General features: G+C 30.5%; 1 protein-coding gene across 1 annotated transcript; it reads left to right on the forward strand.

Annotated features, from left to right (window-relative positions):
- The first annotated feature begins 1,681 nt into the window (after nt 1–1,681).
- On the forward strand, nt 1,682–2,353 carry LOC133030408 (secreted RxLR effector protein 161-like). Its single transcript, XM_061103145.1, has one exon. The coding sequence runs from the start codon at nt 1,682–1,684 to the stop codon at nt 2,351–2,353; it is 672 nt and encodes a 223-aa protein (XP_060959128.1).
- The last annotated feature ends 17,478 nt before the right edge of the window (nt 2,354–19,831 follow it).

Below are 19,831 nucleotides of genomic sequence, written 5' to 3' on the forward strand. Positions count from 1 at the left end.
GCTGACCTTTGGGAGTCAAGTAGAATCCAAACACATTCACGTGAATACTACTTCTTATCTATTATTGATGATTTCAGTAGATGTGTTTGGACCTATTTACTTAAAACCAAAGATAAGTGTCTAGAAGAATTTAAGATATGGAAAGCTCAGGTGGAAAATAAAACAAATTTAAAGGTTAAGACACTTAGAACCAATAATGGTCTGGAATTCATCAACACTGAGTTTGATAGGTTTTGTAATGAGCATGGGATAACTAGGCATAGGACAGTTGTGAAAACTTCACAACAGAATGGAGTTGCTGAGAGTATGAATAGAACCCTTTTGAACAAAGTGAGATGTTTACTTCTTAGTTCAGGGTTGGAAAGCCTTATTGGGGAGAGGTTTTAGCTACTGCTTGTTACCTTGTTAATAGGAGTCCTAATAGAGTCATAGACTTGAAGACACCTTATGAGATGTGGTATGGGAAGATACCAAACCTGAAACACTTGAGAGTGTTTGGATGTGCATCATATGTACATTAATATGATGATAAGCTTGATGCTAAATCTGTCAAAGGCACGTTTCTAGGATATCCTATAGGCACAAAAGGTTATAGAATTTGCATAAACCAAAATGGGAAACCTAAGGTGATTATTTCTAGAAATGTTATGCTTAATGAAAATGATTTTCCTCACTTGAAAGCCGAGAAAGGCAGTGTGTGTTACCTGATGCAGATTCATCTGGCAAGAGGGAAGATTTGGCAGAGTTTAAAATCGAGCTTAAAGGATTTGAACTAGGTGAGAAGAATGACAGTATTGACACAACTCTAGATGAGACTAAGGAACAACCAGATCTGTCTGACTACCAGCTTGCTAGAGGTAGAACTAGAAGAGAAATCCATATACCAGTGAGGTTTGCAGAAGTTGATTTGATTGTCTATGCTTTGTCAATAGATCATTCATGTGATATACCAAAACCATTGACCATAGAAAAGGCATTAAATGGAAAGTACAAGAAGGAGTGTTCTCGGGCTGTGGATGATGAATTAAGCTCTCTTAGAAAGAACAAGACATGGGATGTGTGACACAGGATGAGCCAATAATATTTAAGGCAAGATTAGTTGCCAAAGGTTTCACCCAGGTAGAAGGGATAGATTACACCGAAGTGTTCTCACTTGTAGTGAAGTATATTAGACTTATGCTGTTAATGGCAACTTAGCAAGGTTTAGAAGTGGAGCAGCTTGATGTTAAAACTGCATTTCTAAATGGTTATCTAGAAGAAGAGATATACATGGAGCAACCACTTTGATTTCAGGTGGAACAAGATGGAAAAGAGATAGTTTGTAAGTTGGAAAGTCCCTACACGGTCTTAAGCAATCATCACGACAATGGAAAAAATGATTTGACAGCTATGTTCTGGAAATTGGTTTTACATGGTCCAAGTTTGATCACTGTTTGTATTTCAAGTACCTAGAAGAGTCAACAGTTGTGTATCTTCTACTCTATGTAGATGAAATGTTAATAATGGGCAAAGACAAGGCAGTAATCAAAGGAATTAAAGATAAACTCAAGACAGAATTTGACATAAAAGAATTGGGACAAGTAAAGAAGATACTTGGTTTAGAGTTTATAGATCCAAGAGTGATGGATTCATGAACCTAAAGCAAAAGAACTACATTGAGAAGATCCTAACAAAGTTCACGATGCAAGATTCTAAGAGCACTTCAATACCTCATGGAGGACAGTTTGAATTAACCAAGGAAGAAATCCCTATGACAGCAGAAGAAAAAGAAGAGATGGAAGAGATTCTATATGCAATGGCTCTGGGGTGTCTCATGTATGTCATGGTTAGCACAAGACCTGACATTACTCATGCTTTTAGCATATTGAGTAGGTTCATGTCAAATCCTGGGATAAACCATTGGAGGGAACTCAAATGGCTATTGAGATATTTGAGAGGGACATCAGATATTGGATTTACTTACAAGAGAATTTCAGAAAAAGTAACATTGAAAGGATATGTGGATGCTTATTATGCATCAAGCAAGGATACTAGGAGGTCTACTACATCTTATGTGTTTCAAACTAATGGAGATTGTATTAGTTGGAAATCACAGCTCCAATCCGTAGTAGCACTTTCAACTACAAAGGTAGAATTCATGGTGACCACAAAGGCATTCAAAGAAGCAATATGGCTACAAAGAATTTTGAAGGAGTTGAAGCTTCTAGTTGAAAAGGCAAGGGTACATTCTGACAGCCAATCCTCGATTCATCTGTGCAAGAATCCAGTTTATCATGAGAAGACAAAACACAATGATATTCAGTTTTTTTGGATAAGGGAGAAGATAGAAGTGTTGGGTTTGTGCCCTAAATAAAACTATATTTCAATGTAATCTTTTCTATTCAATTATCAATAAAGAAACAAATTTAATTTCATTACTTATTTAATGTGTTATTTGGTTCATGTGATCATTTATTTGTTTATTTGACTTATAAATTCATCCAAATCCTTATCACATTGATAGTCTTGTTTATTGTGTTGTCAACACAGTGGAAAGTAATCAAGATTGTGTGATTAAATGTATTCATGTGACTTATCAGTACACAGGGTTTAACTGATAAGATAATCTACAATGTAATTTACTTGCACCTTGGATAAGTGCTATGTCCTTTTCAGGGCATTGGTTAAAGTAGGCTTTGTTTAGATGTATGGAGTATGAAACGGAAGGGACCAATATTGAACTTGGATGAGATATAATAAACTTACCGTAATATCTATTCAATTCAATATCACCTAGTTGATCTTAGATCAAATGATCTCAATCTTGAGATGGTTAGGTTCTAGTTCAGTTGCATTATTTGTGTTCTTAAATTTGTTCGTTAAAGTCGACCAAATGGTTCTTCTCGTGACATATAGATTAAGGACATGGTAGTTTAATTGAGTGGAAGCGCTAATCATAGATACGGAATCTATAGCTTCTATCTAGACATAGAAGTAAACGATAATCTTCTTCGTGCTTGACTTAACAAAGATAAATGGTTGAGCACACATTTAAGTGATTATATTAGTTCACTTGAATATCATTTATAGGAAGCTAAGTATTTTATGGATAAAATATATTGAAGGGTGTAACGGTAAATTTGTCCCTACTCAATGTAGATCATCTATAGAGGATCATTGATTGATTATTAGGATTATGACAAACGGATAATCTCATAGCATATTCATATCGTGGAACATATAGAGAGTTCTATTTAATTGAGAATGTAATTCGAAATCTATAGTGGTGCAAGGAGGAATTAATAAGTTAGGGAATTTACTTGGTAATTCTAGATCTGCTTATTAGAAGCTCGGTTATATAGGCTCATAGTCCCCATACTAGTTGAGACAAACTGCTTATAAGACTTAGTTAATTGATTTTAATTAATCAATTATAATTCTAAAATTAGACTATGTCTACTTTATGAATTTTCACTAAGATATGGCTTGATTGTGAAGAAATAGGATTTTAGGGTTTATTTGTTAATTAAGAGACTTTAGTAGTCTAATTAATAAATAATATAAATGACAATTTTATTTGATAATTAATTTTAATTATTAAATAAATAATTTTGGCATTTATATGATTAAAATTGCAAAATATGGCATTTGTAAAAAATAGATAAATGGTTGAGGAAAATGGTAAAAATCTAACTAGTGATGGGCCCACATATGGCTGGCCACTATGCTCCTATTTCTGCTATTATTTTATCATTTTTTATTCCAAATAATTCAATCCTAAACCTAATTGAATTAGTATAAAAAGAAAAGAAATGTCTCATTATCCAACTAATGCTTCTAAACCTAGTTTTCATTCTGTCAGACAACTAGTGTTTTGAGACTTCTTCTTCTTCTTTTCTCTCTTCTAATTTGAATTCTATAGTCTTCTTCACAAACAAATTTGAGCCTTAGTGATTGAGTGCATGTCCACCCATAGCAAGTTAATCCTCAATCATAGTGAGTAAGACTATGAAGAATCCAAACAACTGAAGGAGTATTGGGCTCAGATCTTGATTATACTCTGCAACGGAAAGGAACAAGGGTTAGAGATCTGAGCGAAAGGAGTTATTTAATTCTGCTGCAACAAATATAAGGTTTCTCGTACTTTATATGTGTTTAATTTTCATCATTTTAGAAGTTCATATTTAGGATGTTAAAAAAAAATACTTGTTAATAAATCTAGGTCCTAGTAAAATATAATCCAACAACTGGCCTCAGAGCCATAGTAATCATTTACTTTCAAGAAATATGGATTTAAAACGATGTTTGTGTAATTTGGATGTGATTCATGTTGATCTATGTGGTTATTGATCATTGTTTGATGTTTGCAAAATTTTTACGTAAAATAATTAGAATTTCTTTCTAGAATTAATTTTCATGGATAATATAGAAAAAACTTAAGCAATTCATTTTTTACAGAACCTAATTTCGATTTTATTTGAATTAGTTATAATATTATGAAAATTGGAAAAATATCAGTGGTGGTGACACCCCATTAGCGCGTGGATACCCCGTGTCACTCGGGGTGCACGCGGGTTTGGACAACAAGCTATCCGAGAACCCTCGCCCATCAAGGCAATTTTTGTCTAAACAAAGGGGCCATGCACGTGTGGGAATGCTCCATGCAGCGTCCCTGTGCGTTTCCTCGGCCAGCCTTCCCTTAGCACGTGCGCGGATGGTATGCAATGCATGCCATTCGCACCAAATGCAAATTTTTCCAATTTTTTCACGATTTTCAAGGAAATAATTTCTAATTTTTTGTGTAATTTTGCATTTAGATTTTTATTTTTCAAATCTCAAATCTAATTATCAGAATAAAATTAATTAATTTTAGATATTAGTAGATTTTGAACCTGAAAATGGATAAAATCTAATTTTTTGCTTAATTTGTTATCATTTTTTTTAAATTTGATTATTTATCTTATTTTTAAATATAAGGTCAGATATTTTATATTTTTCATTATTTAATTAATTTTATAAAATGACATTATTTGAAATTTAAAATAAGATATATTTTAATTAAAATAATCTAGAAAATTTTGAAAACTAACCAGATATTTTGTCAACTTTCAAATTTTTGTTATTTTATTTAAATTAAATTATAAAATCAGATAATGATATTTATTTATTGTAACGTCCCCGCTTCAAGCCTCCATTGGGCCCTTACACCCACGGAATAATAGCTCTTATACACGAGTTCGTCACTCTGGCTGCTTCCTGGATTGATGACTGACCCTACAGACCAACACAAGTGTTTCCAGCGTGCTTTGTCCTCACTCGCACGCTTCCTGGGAAAACTTCCCAGGAGGTCACCCATCCTGAAATTGCTCCAGGCCAAGCACGCTTAACTGTGGAGTTCTTTCGAGATGGGCTACCGAAAAACAAGATGCACCTTGTTGATATAGGTAGTACCAATCAATCCATTTAAGCTCTCTTCAACTGTGTAGTCCCATACCTACACAGTCTCTGAATCATCCCACTTGACCTTCCCCAGGCGGTGTGGGATTGTACAGCTTACCCGGTATTTCCCCTTACGGATCACGGGACTACTGACTGTCACAATCACCCCCCCTTACGGGGTCCGACGTCCCCGTCGACCACACTTCCGGCTGGGTCAAGGCTCTGATACCATTTGTAACGTCCCCGCTTCAAGCCTCCATTGGGCCCTTACACCCACGGAATAATAGCTCTTATACACGAGTTCGTCACTCTGGCTGCTTCCTGGATTGATGACTGACCCTACAGACCAACACAAGTGTTTCCAGCGTGCTTTGTCCTCACTCGCACGCTTCCTGGGAAAACTTCCCAGGAGGTCACCCATCCCGAAATTGCTCCCAAGTCAAGCTCGCTTAACTGTGGAGTTCTTTCGAGATGGGCTACCGAAAAACAAGATGCACCTTGTTGATATAGGTAGTACCAATCAATCCATTTAAGCTCTCTTCAACTGTGTAGTCCCATACCTACACAGTCTCTGAATCATCCCACTTGACCTTCCCCAGGCGGTGTGGGATTGTACAGCTTACCCGGTATTTCCCCTTACGGATCACGGGACTACTGACTGTCACATTTATCATTTTATTTTATTAGATATTTAATTTAATTTTTTTTTAAATAGCATAAATTTTGAAAAGTTAGTTGGCTTTTTTGAATAGATATTTAGGTTTGTTGAAAACTTAATTTTTCAAATTTATAGGTTTAATTTTGAAATTAATTATTTAATTTAATTTTATTATTTTTTGAAAATATATATATATTTATTTTTATTTTCGAAATAAATTTAATTATTTAATTAATTTAAATTAAATAAATTCTATATCCATCTATCTAGTTTGTTGCATGTGTGTGCTTTATATATATTATTTATTATTAATACATGTTTTATGAAACCTATTATTGTTTGATCTAAATTGATATGGTTAACTTGTTGACAGATCCAATGATCTGATTTTAACCAATAGTTCAATTGTTAATAGGTCTAATAAATAATTTGTAACAGGTAAATTTTGTAATCTTCTTTCATGTGTGTATAAACCTAGTAACATGATAGGATCCATCCAAATCAGTGTGTGCCTGTGCCTATATGTTCGCTTTGGTCCTAGATGCATATAGGGGGCCCATTTAATTTTTGTAATTAAAATGGACTAGGTTGCTACAATAAAATTGTCACTTTTATAGATTTTATTTAGGTCCAACTAGTATTGGACTTATTCAATGAATAAAAGTTGTTTAATTAAGGTATTCCTCTCCTTTGGGCCTTGTGTGAGAGTTAGGGGGCCATTAGTTGTGGGTACGACATACTGAACCCAGCCCTCCCTCACATGAATAACCCCAATTGTGAAGGCTCATTTGCCTTATTTGAATAGATGTAGTAGGGTTAATTACACTAGTATAATCTAATAAAATTGATTAGCAACATAATTAATTTCAAAATATATGGAATTAATTTTTTATCAGATTTTTTGAAATTAATTTAAGAAAAACACACTTAGTTTAATAAAATATATTCAAGGTACGCTATATATATTTTCCTATTTTTAATTAAATTAAGAAGTTATTACTAATTAGATTTTTCTAGATACTTAATTATTTGAATTTTCATAGAAAATATATTTAAATTGAAAATCAGCTACTCAAACTAATTTTGGATCAACTTAAATTAAAATATTTTGAAATTAATAATTACATAGAATTTTCTAGAAAATTAGTTATTCGGATATGCTTTAAAATATTTTTAAGTTAAAAATTTGTTAATTTTAGATCAACTTAAATAGGGATATTTTTCAAATTAAGGTGATTAGTTCAAGATACTTAATTTGTTGTTTAATTAAATTTTGAAAAAATATTTAAGTTGAATTTTTTTTAAATTTAGAACAACTTAAATTAGATATTTTTTCAGGAATTTATTTTATTATATTTTAATATAATTTTCAAAATTTTATATTTATTTATAAATAGATTTTCAAAATTAAGTTTTGAAAATTAAATTAAAGTTAAAAATTCATTTTAATTAATTTTGGACCAGCTGCAATTAAGTATTTTTCATTATTAAAATACAAAGACTAAAATAAGTGATTAATTAAAAATACATTTAAATAATGAGCTTTAATCAAAGAGATATTCGATCTACATTGTTGGTTCTACATAGCTCTTGTTTTAGTGAGATTCATCCCTAATAGATGGACGTTCATTAGCAATTTAACATCGTAGAATCTCGAAAGATAAGTATTCTTGTAAGTGTTTTATTCTTAGTCACGACCATTCGAATAGTGGCTGCTAAGAGTAAGACTTATAAGGTATGAAACAATGGTAGAAGATCATGAAATAAGAATGACCTAGACTCTCGACTAAAACGAAGCAACGTCTTTTCGATCGAATAAAAGGCTGTTAGAATAGTTTCCATTTTAGATGAGTTGACTAGTCTATTAAATGGATGATATGTTTGACTCTCGACTAAAACGAAGCACTATATTAGTTTGTTAAAAACCTTGGAAAATAATTGAATATGTTTTATTTTGGTATTTTTGCAATCATGTTTAGTTACTTGTTATTTTCTGAACTTGTGTATGAATTTAATTGAACCAAATGATTTATTTATGTTTATTGATATTTGTAGTGCCAAAATGAACAATCCACCCCCAATCCTCACCTTTTACATGCCTTTGCAAATGAACTTTATAGTGTGAAAATGTCTCCTGGCAAGAGCATTAATTCACACTTCATCATGATGAATCTGAAGTTCCAGAAAGCAAATTTGTTGGAAATTGAATTATCAAACGAGCAATGCGCTCAATTCATTCTCAATAGCCTTCCACCTGAGTATAATGGATTTGTTGTATCATACTGTTAGGTTTTGTGCCCCAAATAAAACTCATTTCAATAAAATCAGATTTACAATTTAATAAAGATCAGACATAACAATTTATGTTGCATGGTTCACATGATTTATTTCATGATTATAAATTCTATTAAGTCCAGAACATATGTATTTGTTAATGATTACAGTGTTGTTAGCACAGTGAAATATAATCTTGATTATATGTTCGAAAGTTTCATTTCCTGATTCGTCAGTTCACTGGATTTAGACTGACATGATAATCAGTGATAGGTATTCTTACACCTTGGATAAGTGTTATGTCCTTTCCAGGGCATTGGAAAAGTTTACCATTATCGGATGTATGAAGTATACATTGGAAGGGACCGATATTGAACTTTGATTAGATATGTTAAATTTACCGTAATATTTATTCAATTCAATATCACCTAGTTGATCCTAGATCAAATGATCTTAATCCTGATATGGTTAGGTTCGATCTCAAGAGTATTATACATGTTCTTTGATTTGTTAGTTAAGCCTACTTTTGGGTCAGGGTGATGCGTACATTTTGAGAACATGATAGTATAATTGAGTGGGAGCGCTAAACATAGATATGGAATCTATAACTTCTATAGGTATTTAGAAGTGAAACGATGATTTCCTTCGAGCTTGGCTAAACAGAGATAAATGGTTGAGTACTCATTTCACTTCGCTGAAATATCATTTATACGGGGCTAAGTGTTTTAAGGATAAAATACATTGAAGGTGTAACGGTAATTTAGTTCCTATTCAATGTAGATCATCTATTAGAGGGTCATTGATCAAATTAGGATTATAACAATGGATAATTAATAGCGTATCTATATCGTGGAACATATAGAGCGTTCTATATGACTGAGAGTGCAATTCTAAGTTCTATGCGTGGATGCAGCAAGGAATTAATAAGTCAGTGAATTTACTTGGTAAATTCTTGGTCTGCTTATTGGAAGCTCGGTTATATAGGCCCATGGTCCCCATACTAGTTGAGACCATACTGCTTGTAAGACTCAGTTAATTGATTTTGATTAATCAATTATAATTCTAAAATTAGACTATGTCTAGTTTATGAATTTTCACTAAGCAAGGGTAAAATTGTAAGAAAAGAGTTTATAGGGTACATTTATTAATTAACAGACTTTGTTTAGTCTAATTAATACATATATTAAATGACAATGCTATTTAATAATTAATTTTTAGTTATTAAATAATTGGAATTGGCATTTAAATGGTTGAATTTTAAAATTGGCGTTTTTGAGAAAATGAGATGCAAAAATGATAAAACAGCAAAATTGCATAAGTGAGGCCCAATATCCAAAGCCCAGGCCGACCACTAGTGTAGGCCTTTATCATTTTTTTTATTATTATTTTAATGCCAAATAATTCTAACCTAACCCTAGGTGGCATCCTATAAATAGGTAGTGATGGCTTCAGGAAAAAGATCATGCATCTCATTCCTTCAGAGAAAAATTCTAAGCCTTCTACCTATACCCTAGCCGCCACTCTCTTCCTCTCTTTTCTACTTCATATTATTCAGCCTTTAGTGATAGATTGAATGCCACACACATCAAGTGGTATCTCAAACATAGTGTGAAAGATTGTGAAGAATCCAATCAACAAGAAGGAGAATCAGCATCAAGGAAGGAGAGAAAGAGATCCAGGGTCAGATCTTGGTGATACTCTGCTACAGAAAGGAATCAAGGGCTAGAGATCTGAATAGAAGGAGTCATTATATTCCGCTGCACCCAATGTAAGGTTTCCTTAAACCCTTATGTGTTTATTTCATTGTTTTAGAATTCATATTAGGATGTTAATGAAACATACTTGTTAGTAAAACTAGATCCTGGTAAAATATTTCCAACAATTGGCCTCAGAACCATGTTAATGATTTACTTTCATGAAATATGAATTAAAACGATGTTATGTGTTGATTTGGATGGTTTCATGTTGGTTTATGTGTTATTTGATGAATGTATGTGCTGTACAAATTTTTTCCATAAAAAATATTTTTTCTGTTTCTGAAAATATTTTATTTTGATTGCTTGTGAAAAATTAAGAAATTTTGTTTTTTACGGAACTCGATTTCGATAAAAATTGCAAAAGTTATGAATTTTGGAAGTTTCGGGTTGCATATGGCTCAATCGCACGCACACCGGTCCTTCGGACAAGGTGATACGCGCGCTGATGCCTGGGGGAATCGTGTCTGAAGACACGGTATTCACTCATCCAGACACGCAGGAGGCTGCGCATTCGCCCGAGCTGGACCCTGCAATTGCCGAGAAATCTCAGCGTCACCCTTCTGTCCGCGCGCGTAAGCCCCAATTTGTAGTCTCTAGAGGCTGCACGTGCAGCTTCCTGGGCAGCACACGCCCAAACCCGATTTTCATGGGATTTTTTCCCAAATTCCGATTTTTTCAATTTTCAAACCCTAAATTTAAAATAAAATATTATTTTTAAATATATTTGAACTTAAATATCATATTTTAAATTAATAATATTTATTTTTTCAATAGATTATTATTAATTTGGATATTTTGAGGTTTAAATTTAAAAATTGATTATTTTATTTTTTAAATTATGGTCAGATTTAAAAATTGGTTAATTTCTTTAATATTTATATATTATTTAGTTATAAGATCAGATATTTTGATATTTAACATATTTTAAATTAAAAGATAACTTTATCTTTTTCATTTAAAATATTATATTAAAATTATCTTATATGACAAATTAAATAATTAATAAATTTGAAATTAACCTAGATATTTTTATAGATATTCTAAACATAATATTTTCAAATTCAAAAATTTGTTATTTTGTTAAATATTTAATTGTTTATAAACTATAAGTTTAAAAATGATATTTTTTTTATATATATCATTTTACTTATTGGAAATTTATAAATTTTATTTTAAATATTTAAATAACTTAGATATTTTTGTAGAAATTTGAATTATGCTTAATTTATGATATTTTAACATATAATTAGGATAATTATTATTTATTTATTATTTTATCCTTAAAATAATAATTATCTAACCACATCTATTTTAAAATTAGTTTATTTTATTATTTTAATTTTATTAAATTATAAGATTAGAAGATGATATTGAAGATATTTTTTTTCCAAATCATTTATCTTATTTGATATTTAATTTAATTTGATAAAATAATTCAAATAAACCTAGATATTTTAAATTAGGTTTTCAATTTTGAAATTTTATTTTTGATGAGATTTTTAAGGTTGTTTTTTTTAACAACCCTAAATTTTTAAAATTTAGTTGGTTAGTTTAAAATAAAAAGCTAATTATATTAATATCTTATTTCACATTTGGTACATGGACAATGTTTGTTTATTTTATATTGTTTATTCAAAAAAAAACTATTTTTTTTAACAAACCTATTATTTATTTGATCTAAATTGTTAGGATTAACTTGTTGACAGATCCAATGATCTGATTTTAATCATAGTCCAATTGTCAATAGATCTTATAAATAATTTGTAACAAGTAAATTTTGTACTTCTTTCTTCTGTGTAAACCTAGTAACATGATAGAGCCCATCCAAATCATTTGACCTGTGTGAGCCTATATGTTTGCAATTGGGCTTAGATGCATATAGGAAGCCCATTTAAGTTTTACTAAGTAAATAGACTAGGTTGCTAAAATAAATTTTGACATAAGTAAATTTATTTAGGCCCAATTAGAATTGGGCTTATTCAATGAATAACAATTGTTTATTTAAAGGTTAAATTCCTCTCCTTTGGGCCTTGTGTGAGAGTTTAGGGGGCCAATAGCAGTGGGTACGACATATTGAACCCAACCCTCCCTCACATGAACTACCCCAATTGTGAAGACCCATTTGCCTTATTTAAATAATTGTATTTGGTTAATTATATTAGTCTAACCTAATTAAAATTGAATTAGCAACATAATTAGCTTTAAAATATATGAATTTATTCTTCATTTAATATTTTAAAGTTAATTTTAGAAAAACACTTAGTTAATGATATATATTCTAGATAGTAATTTCTAGTACTAGTTATATTTTCTAATATTTAATTAGGAAAATATTTTAAGTTGTAAATTAATTATTTATTTTAATTAATTTTGGACAAACTTAATTATAGAATATTTTTCCTAGTATTTAAATTAGAATTAATAATTAAGTTTCTTTTATACTTGATTATTTAATTCTTGTATTTAATACATTTAATTAAATTGAAAATTAAATATTTAAGTTGATCTCATTCTTCATACTTAAATATTCTTATTTTCATGATATTTAATTAAATAGAAAATTATTTTAAGTTTGAAATCTTATTTCAGAATAACTTAAATTTGAATAATTTTCAAAATATATTTTATTTTATTTTATTAATCATTTTTTTTATTAATTTCGAAATTGCATTTTTTTTATTTAACTGTAGAAATTTTGAATTTTATTTGAAAAATAGATTAAAGTTGAAAATTATTTATATTAATTTTGAACCAACTTAAATCAATAATTTTTTCATTTAATGATTAATTAAATAAATGAACTAAAATATATTATAATTAGAAAATGAATTAATTAGTCAATGAAAATCTAGATAGATATTATCTATTTTGCTTGAAGTATTTTTCTAGTGATATTTAATTAAATAGAAAATTAATATTTAAGTTGATTCTTAATCATGATACTTAAATATTTGAAATTTTCTTAATATTTAATTAAATAGGAAAATTATATTTTTTTTGTTGAAAATTAATTTTTATTAATTAATTTTGGGCCAACATAAAATTAGAATAATTTTTCCAGGATTTATTTTTATTTTATTTTAAGAACAATTTCGAAAATTGTATTCTTATATACTTCAATTTCTCGAAATGCAATATATATTTATAGAAAATTAAATTTGAGTTGTAAATTAATTTAAATTAATTTTGATACAACTTAAATTGAATAATTTTCTAAATATTTATTTGAAATTATTACTAAGATGGAAATAATTGATTTTATTTTCATATCCATCTAAGTATAATTTATAAATATTAAATTAAAATTTATATTTAGAATTTTATTCTAAATTGATAATTTTAATTAAATAAATATACATTAAAATACATAGATTAAAATAAATATCAAAGAAAATACAACTCTTTATAATAATGAGCTTTTAGTTATAAGGATATTCGATCTCCATTGTTGGTCTTAAAATAGTTAAATGTTTTCAATATAACCTCGAGACGCTAGACTTCGTCCCCCTTATGGATGGTTATTCGTTGAAAGCATTTATCACCGTAAGTTCTCTTATGATAAGTATTTTGTAAGTTTTCGTCTCTATTAGACTCTCCCCTACGATGACTACTTAGAGATAAATTTATGAAGTATAAAACAATGGTGGAAGCTCATAAAATGAGAATAACCTCTACTCTCGCCTACCGGGATAGCGTTGGATTCTTATTTTGATCGAATAAAAGGTTGCAAGAATGGTATCCATTTTAGATGTGCTAACAACTCTATTCAATGAATGATACTTTGACTCTCGCCTACCGGGACACTGTATCAGTTTGTTGGAAACCTTGGAAATTATTTAAGATGTGCCTGTTTTGTGTTTTCACATGTCTTTGTTATTTGCTAAATGCTTGATAATTTCTGAATTGTGTCTGAATTTATATTGAACCATGTTGTTTTCTGTTATTAATTATAGTTTAATTTCGAATCTTCATTGTTGGTCTAACTTGGCTTGTTGTTTTAATGGGACAAATCCCTAATGGATTGTCATCCATTAGACAAATATAATAGTGATAGATCTCGATAGATAAATATTGTAAATGCAACATCTAGTTGTTCATCAATAGATGACACCTTAGACAAGTATTTACAATATGAAATAAGAAGAATATATATATGAATAACTTTGACGCTCGCTAATCGAGCATCATTGGATTCTTATTTGATTTCGAAATTATCCTTATTCCTCTTAGCTTATTCATTTTGAATTAGCTTAAATAATATATCGTTGGATGAATGGTTTATAAATCATATAATGTCATTCTACATTTTCTCTTAAGAAATTGAATAGCGCATATGATTATATTCCCGAATTCTATCCCGAAATGATATAATTCTCAATCTTAGAATCTCCTACTTGTATATGTTTACTTTAGGCAAATCAGACTTAGAGTTAGATTAGTAGTGGTGGTCCAAGAGAGAAAATTACTCATGCATATTTGGTATAAATTTAAGTCTTTGACTTTAAATTTTAAATTCCAAATAGAAATTTCTTATATTTCTATTTCCAGAATACAATACAGTTACACTTTCACAAGTGATTAATATACATCTTCTATCAATGGATTCAAACTGTATGTTAAAGTGAGGAAATGAGTTTAGTATTCTATGACCAGGATCCACTTGGACTATTCTAAAACTCTTTATTGTAACTAAATCTAAGTCATAAAAAGACCACAACCACATATTTTATAAATCTATGACATTTGTATCTTGTTCATAGTGGTTTTGACAAGATCCTTCTCTACAAAGAGTTAATTGCCTATATCCACTAAAAGTATAATCATCACATTCGCAGATTGATATACATTCAGGGGTGGATATGAGTTTTCGTTATATTCTTAAGACGATCACTCTAGATTTTACCTTATGCAAAGAAATTTGAAATGTTTGAAAAATTTCATGAATTTCTAGCAATGGTGAAAACCATTAAGGTAAGTGGTTAAAGATCTTGCGAACTGATAGGGTTGGAGAAATATTTAGTAGATATGCAATTCAAAGATCATTAAGTTGATTTTTTGAATTATATCCAAACTTACCTCCCCAGAATTTCGATTTGCATATTGATGATTAGTTACTAGTTGTTGCCTAAGTCCTTCTAAGGTAATACCCTAGTGAAAGGAAAATTTCAGAATGATGGAATGCTTGTGTACTTAGCGTAAACCATTACTAGATTCATGGATGACCTAATCGAAATCTTAAGAAAAGCTAGAACTGTTAACTAAGATTTGCATGTTTGTTAGCTATTCTAAGTGATTAGGGGTGGATCATCCCATAGTCATTTGATAAGAAAGTGTTTGTTTAAACAAATACTACTTTTCTAAGAAAATGACTAAGTCTGAAAATAAAGTAGCAAATAAAGGAGATATTTTTTTTTTGATTCCAAAAGTGTTCTATCATCTTATTCTACATATGATGATCCCACTGCCTTTATTGTCTTAACACAACCGAAGAGGTCAATACCATTTAGTTTTCTTAGGCATAATTCACGGTACCTTGTCGTAGTGGGAGAGTTTCAGGGAACTCACCCTATTATGACTTGGAAGACACTAGTGATTAAAATCCATTGTGAGTTTAAACAAGTAATGGATTGTCAAAATAAGAAACTAAGAAGAAAAGCCAAGAGAACTATGGTTAAAACCATTCAAATGGAACAACCAAAAGTTTTCTTTTACAAGGACATGAAAGGAAATTTCGTTAATAAGTTTATTCAATGGACTTAACAAAACTTTTTTTTCCTAGTATTATAGGTTTGAGTTTATCTAAACATATGCCGTGTGGTATACCTGGTAATTTACTTACTCTAGTGCAAGCAACTTACTTTAGTAAGATGCTGAAGCATTTTCTTTTCTAATGGAAATCTATAAAAGCTTCTCGACTTCCAGACATAGATTTTATTTATCTAGGGAAAAGTCTCAACTATTCCAGAAAAGATAAAGCCACGAAAGAATTTCTTATATCAACAGTGAGAGGTCTCAGATATGCTTTAGTATGCCTTAGACCAGACACCTGCTGTTGAGTGGGAGTAATGAGTAGGTATCAGATTAATCCAGGAAAGGAACATTGGAAGACAATCAAGTGAATCTTAAGATTAAGAAGAGGAACTATATGTTAGTCAATAAAGGGTGTATTTAATACTCTTAGACTACACCAAATCAGATTTCTAGACTTGCCTTAGTGCTAGAAGGTCTGCTGATGAGATGGTGATTACTCTGGGGGTGGAGTAGTGATTTTGGAGAAGTGTAAAAACCTATCTGAAGTCTCTAAGTCTACCAGAGAGAGACTGAATGTTAAAGTTGCAGGAAAGGTACTTATTCAGTCTAAGGAAAGTTCTATACATTTTTAGCATTGTTCCAACATTTAGTAACTACTAGTGTTACTTCCTAATTAACGCAAAAGTAGTTGCCAAAAAGTAAAGAATCTAGTATCCCAAGAGAGTAGACATATAGAGAGGAATTTCAAAATATCAAGGATTTTGTGATTAAGGAAATGTAATGGTGGAGGAAAGGTTGTATTGAATACAACTTGTCAGATCCTATTACGGAGAGAATACTACATACTACACTTGATTTGGATATCAAGGTGTTGAGATTATTTAAAATACACTTTTTGTTTTATATTAGTGCAAGTGGGAGTTTTTTGGGTTTTGTGCCCTAAATAAAACCCATTTCAATATAATCAGATTTACTATTTAATAAACATCAAAAATAACAATTTATGTTGCATGGTTCACATGATTTATTTCATGATTATAAATTCTATTAAGTCCAGAACATATGTATGTGTTAATGATTATAGTGTTGTCAGCACAATGGAATATAATCTTGATTATATGTTCGAAAGTTTCATTCCCTGATTTGTCAGTTCACTGGATTTAGACTGGCATGCTAATCAGCGATAGGTATTCTTACACCTTGGATAAGTGTTATGTCCTTTCCAGGGCATTGGAAAAGTTTACCAGTATTGGATGTATGGAGTATACATTGGAAGGGACTGATGTTGAACTTTGATTAGATATGTTAAATTTACAGTAATATCTATTCAATTCAATATCACCTAATTGATCCTAGATCAAATGATCTAAATCATGATATGGTTAGGTTTGATCTCAAGAGTATTATACATCTTCTTTGATTTGTTAGTTAAGCCTACTTTTGGGTCAGGGTGATACGTACATTTTTGGAACATGATAGTATAATTGAGTGAGAGCGCTATGTTGGAAATATTTTACCAGGATCTAGATTTACTATCAAGTATGTTTTGTTAACAACCTAATATGAATTCAGAAACAATGAATTAAACACATATAAAGTTTAGTAAACCTTACATTGGGTGCAGCGGAATATAATGACTCCTTCCATTCAGATTTCTAGCCCTTGATTCCTTTCTGTAGCAGAGCATAATCAAGCTCTGAATCTGGATCTCTTTCTCTCCTTCCTTTGATGCTGATTCTCCTTCTTGTTGTTTGGATTCTTCACAGTCTTACACACTATGATTGAGATACCACTTCATGTGTGTGGGCACTACTCTATCACTCAAGGTATTTCGAAATTCAAGAGAAGAAAAGAGAAGAGAGGGGCGACAATGGCTTTTCTCTGAAAGAAACAATGTGCAAGTCATAGTTTCCTGAAGCCAACACTTTCTATTTATAGAATGCCATCTAGGTTTAGGTTAGAATTGTATGGCATTAAAATAATGGAAAAATAAATGGTAAAAGGCTTGCGTAGTGGCCGACCATTTAAGGAAATTGGGCCTCACTTTGCAACCTTCCCATTTTGTTATTTTTCAATCTTATTTTCTCAAAAATGCCAATTTTCCAATTTAACCATTTAAATGCCATTTCTAATTATTTAATAACTAAAAATTAATTATTAAATAATATTACCATTTAATATATTTATTAATTTAGACATGTAAAGTCTCTTAATTAGTAAATAAAACCTAGAATCTCTTTTCTTTACAATTTCGCCCTTGCTTAGTGAAAATTCATAAAGTAGACATAGTCTAACTTTAGAATTATAATTGATTAATTAAAACCAATTAACTGAGTCTTACAAGCAGTATGGTCTCAACTAGTATGGGGACCATGGGCCTATATTAACCGAGCTTCCAATAAGTCGAACGGAATTTACCAGGTAAATCCCTAACTTATTAATTCCTTATTGAATCCACACTTAGAACTTGGAATTGCACTCTCAGTCATATAGAACGCTCTATATGTTCCACGATATAGATACGCTATTAATTATCCATTGTTATAATCTTAATTTGATCAATGACCCTCTAATAGATGATCTACATTGAATAGGAACTAAATTACCGTTACACCTTCAATGTATTTTATCCTTAAAACACTTAGCTCCGTATAAATGATATTTCAGCGAAGTGAAATGAGATCTCCACCATTTATCTCTATTTAGCCAAGCTTGAAGGATATCATCGTTTCACTTCTAAATTCCTATAGAAGTTATAGACTCCATATTTATGTTAGCGCTGTTGGAAATATTTTACCAGGATCTAGACTTACTAACAAGTATGTTTCATTAACATCCTAATATGAATTCTAAAACAATGAAATAAACACATATAAAGTTTAGGAAACCTTACATTGGGTGCAGCGGATTATAATGACTCCTTCCGTTCAGATCTCTATCCCTTGATTCCTTTCTGTAGCAGAGCATCACCAAGATCTGAACCTGGATCTCTTTCTCTCCTTCCTTTGATGCTGATTCTCCTTCTTGTTGTTTGGAATCTCCTACAGTCTTACACACTATGATTGAGATACCACTTGATTTGTGTGGGCACTCACTCATTCACTCAAGGTTCAAAAAATTGAAGAGGAAAAGAGAAGAAGAAGTGCCGGCTAGGGTAAATAGAAAGAGGCTCAGTTTTTATTTGACAAAGTTAACAAAAGTTAAGTTTGAATGAGAGCCATCACTATCTATTTATAGGTAACAACCTAGGTTAAGTTAGAATTATTTGGCATTAAAATAATTTAAAAAATAAATGATAAAAGCCTACAATAGTGGCTGGCCTGGGCTTTGGATAATGGGCCTCACTTATGCAATTTTGCTGTTTTATCATTTCTGCATCTCATTTTCTCAAAAACGCCAAATTTCAAATTCAACCATTTAAATGCCAATTCTAATTATTTAATAACTAAAAATTAATTATTAAATAATATTGTCATTTAATATATTTATTAATTAGACATATAAAGTCTCTTAATTAATAAATAAACCTAAAATCTCTTTTCTTTACAATTTTGCCCTTGCTTAGTGAAAATTCAAAAACTAGACATAGTCTAACTTTAGAATTATAATTGATTAATCAAAATCTATTAACTGAGTCTTACAAGCAGTATGGTCTCAACTAGTATGGGGACCATGGGTCTATATATCCGAGCTTCCAATAAGCAGATCAAGAATTTATATCTTAAACCCACTGACTTATTAATTCTTCGCTGAATCCACGCATAGAACTTAGAATTGCACTCTCAGTATATAGAACGCTCTATATGTTCCACGATATAGATACGTCATTAGTTATCCATTGTTATAATCCTAATTTGATCAATGATCCTCTATATAGATGATCTACAATGTAAAGGGTTTAGATTACCGTAACACCCTATAATGTATTTTATCCTTAAAACACTTAACCCTGTATAAATGATATTTCAGCTAA

This window comes from Cannabis sativa, chromosome 8 (genome assembly GCF_029168945.1).
Source record: "Cannabis sativa cultivar Pink pepper isolate KNU-18-1 chromosome 8, ASM2916894v1, whole genome shotgun sequence".
NCBI lineage: Eukaryota > Viridiplantae > Streptophyta > Magnoliopsida > Rosales > Cannabaceae > Cannabis > Cannabis sativa.

Coding starts and splice junctions, on each gene's coding strand:
- LOC133030408 (XM_061103145.1), top strand. CDS start 1,682: ATGCAAGATTCTAAGAGCACTTCAATACCTCATGGAGGACAGTTTGAA.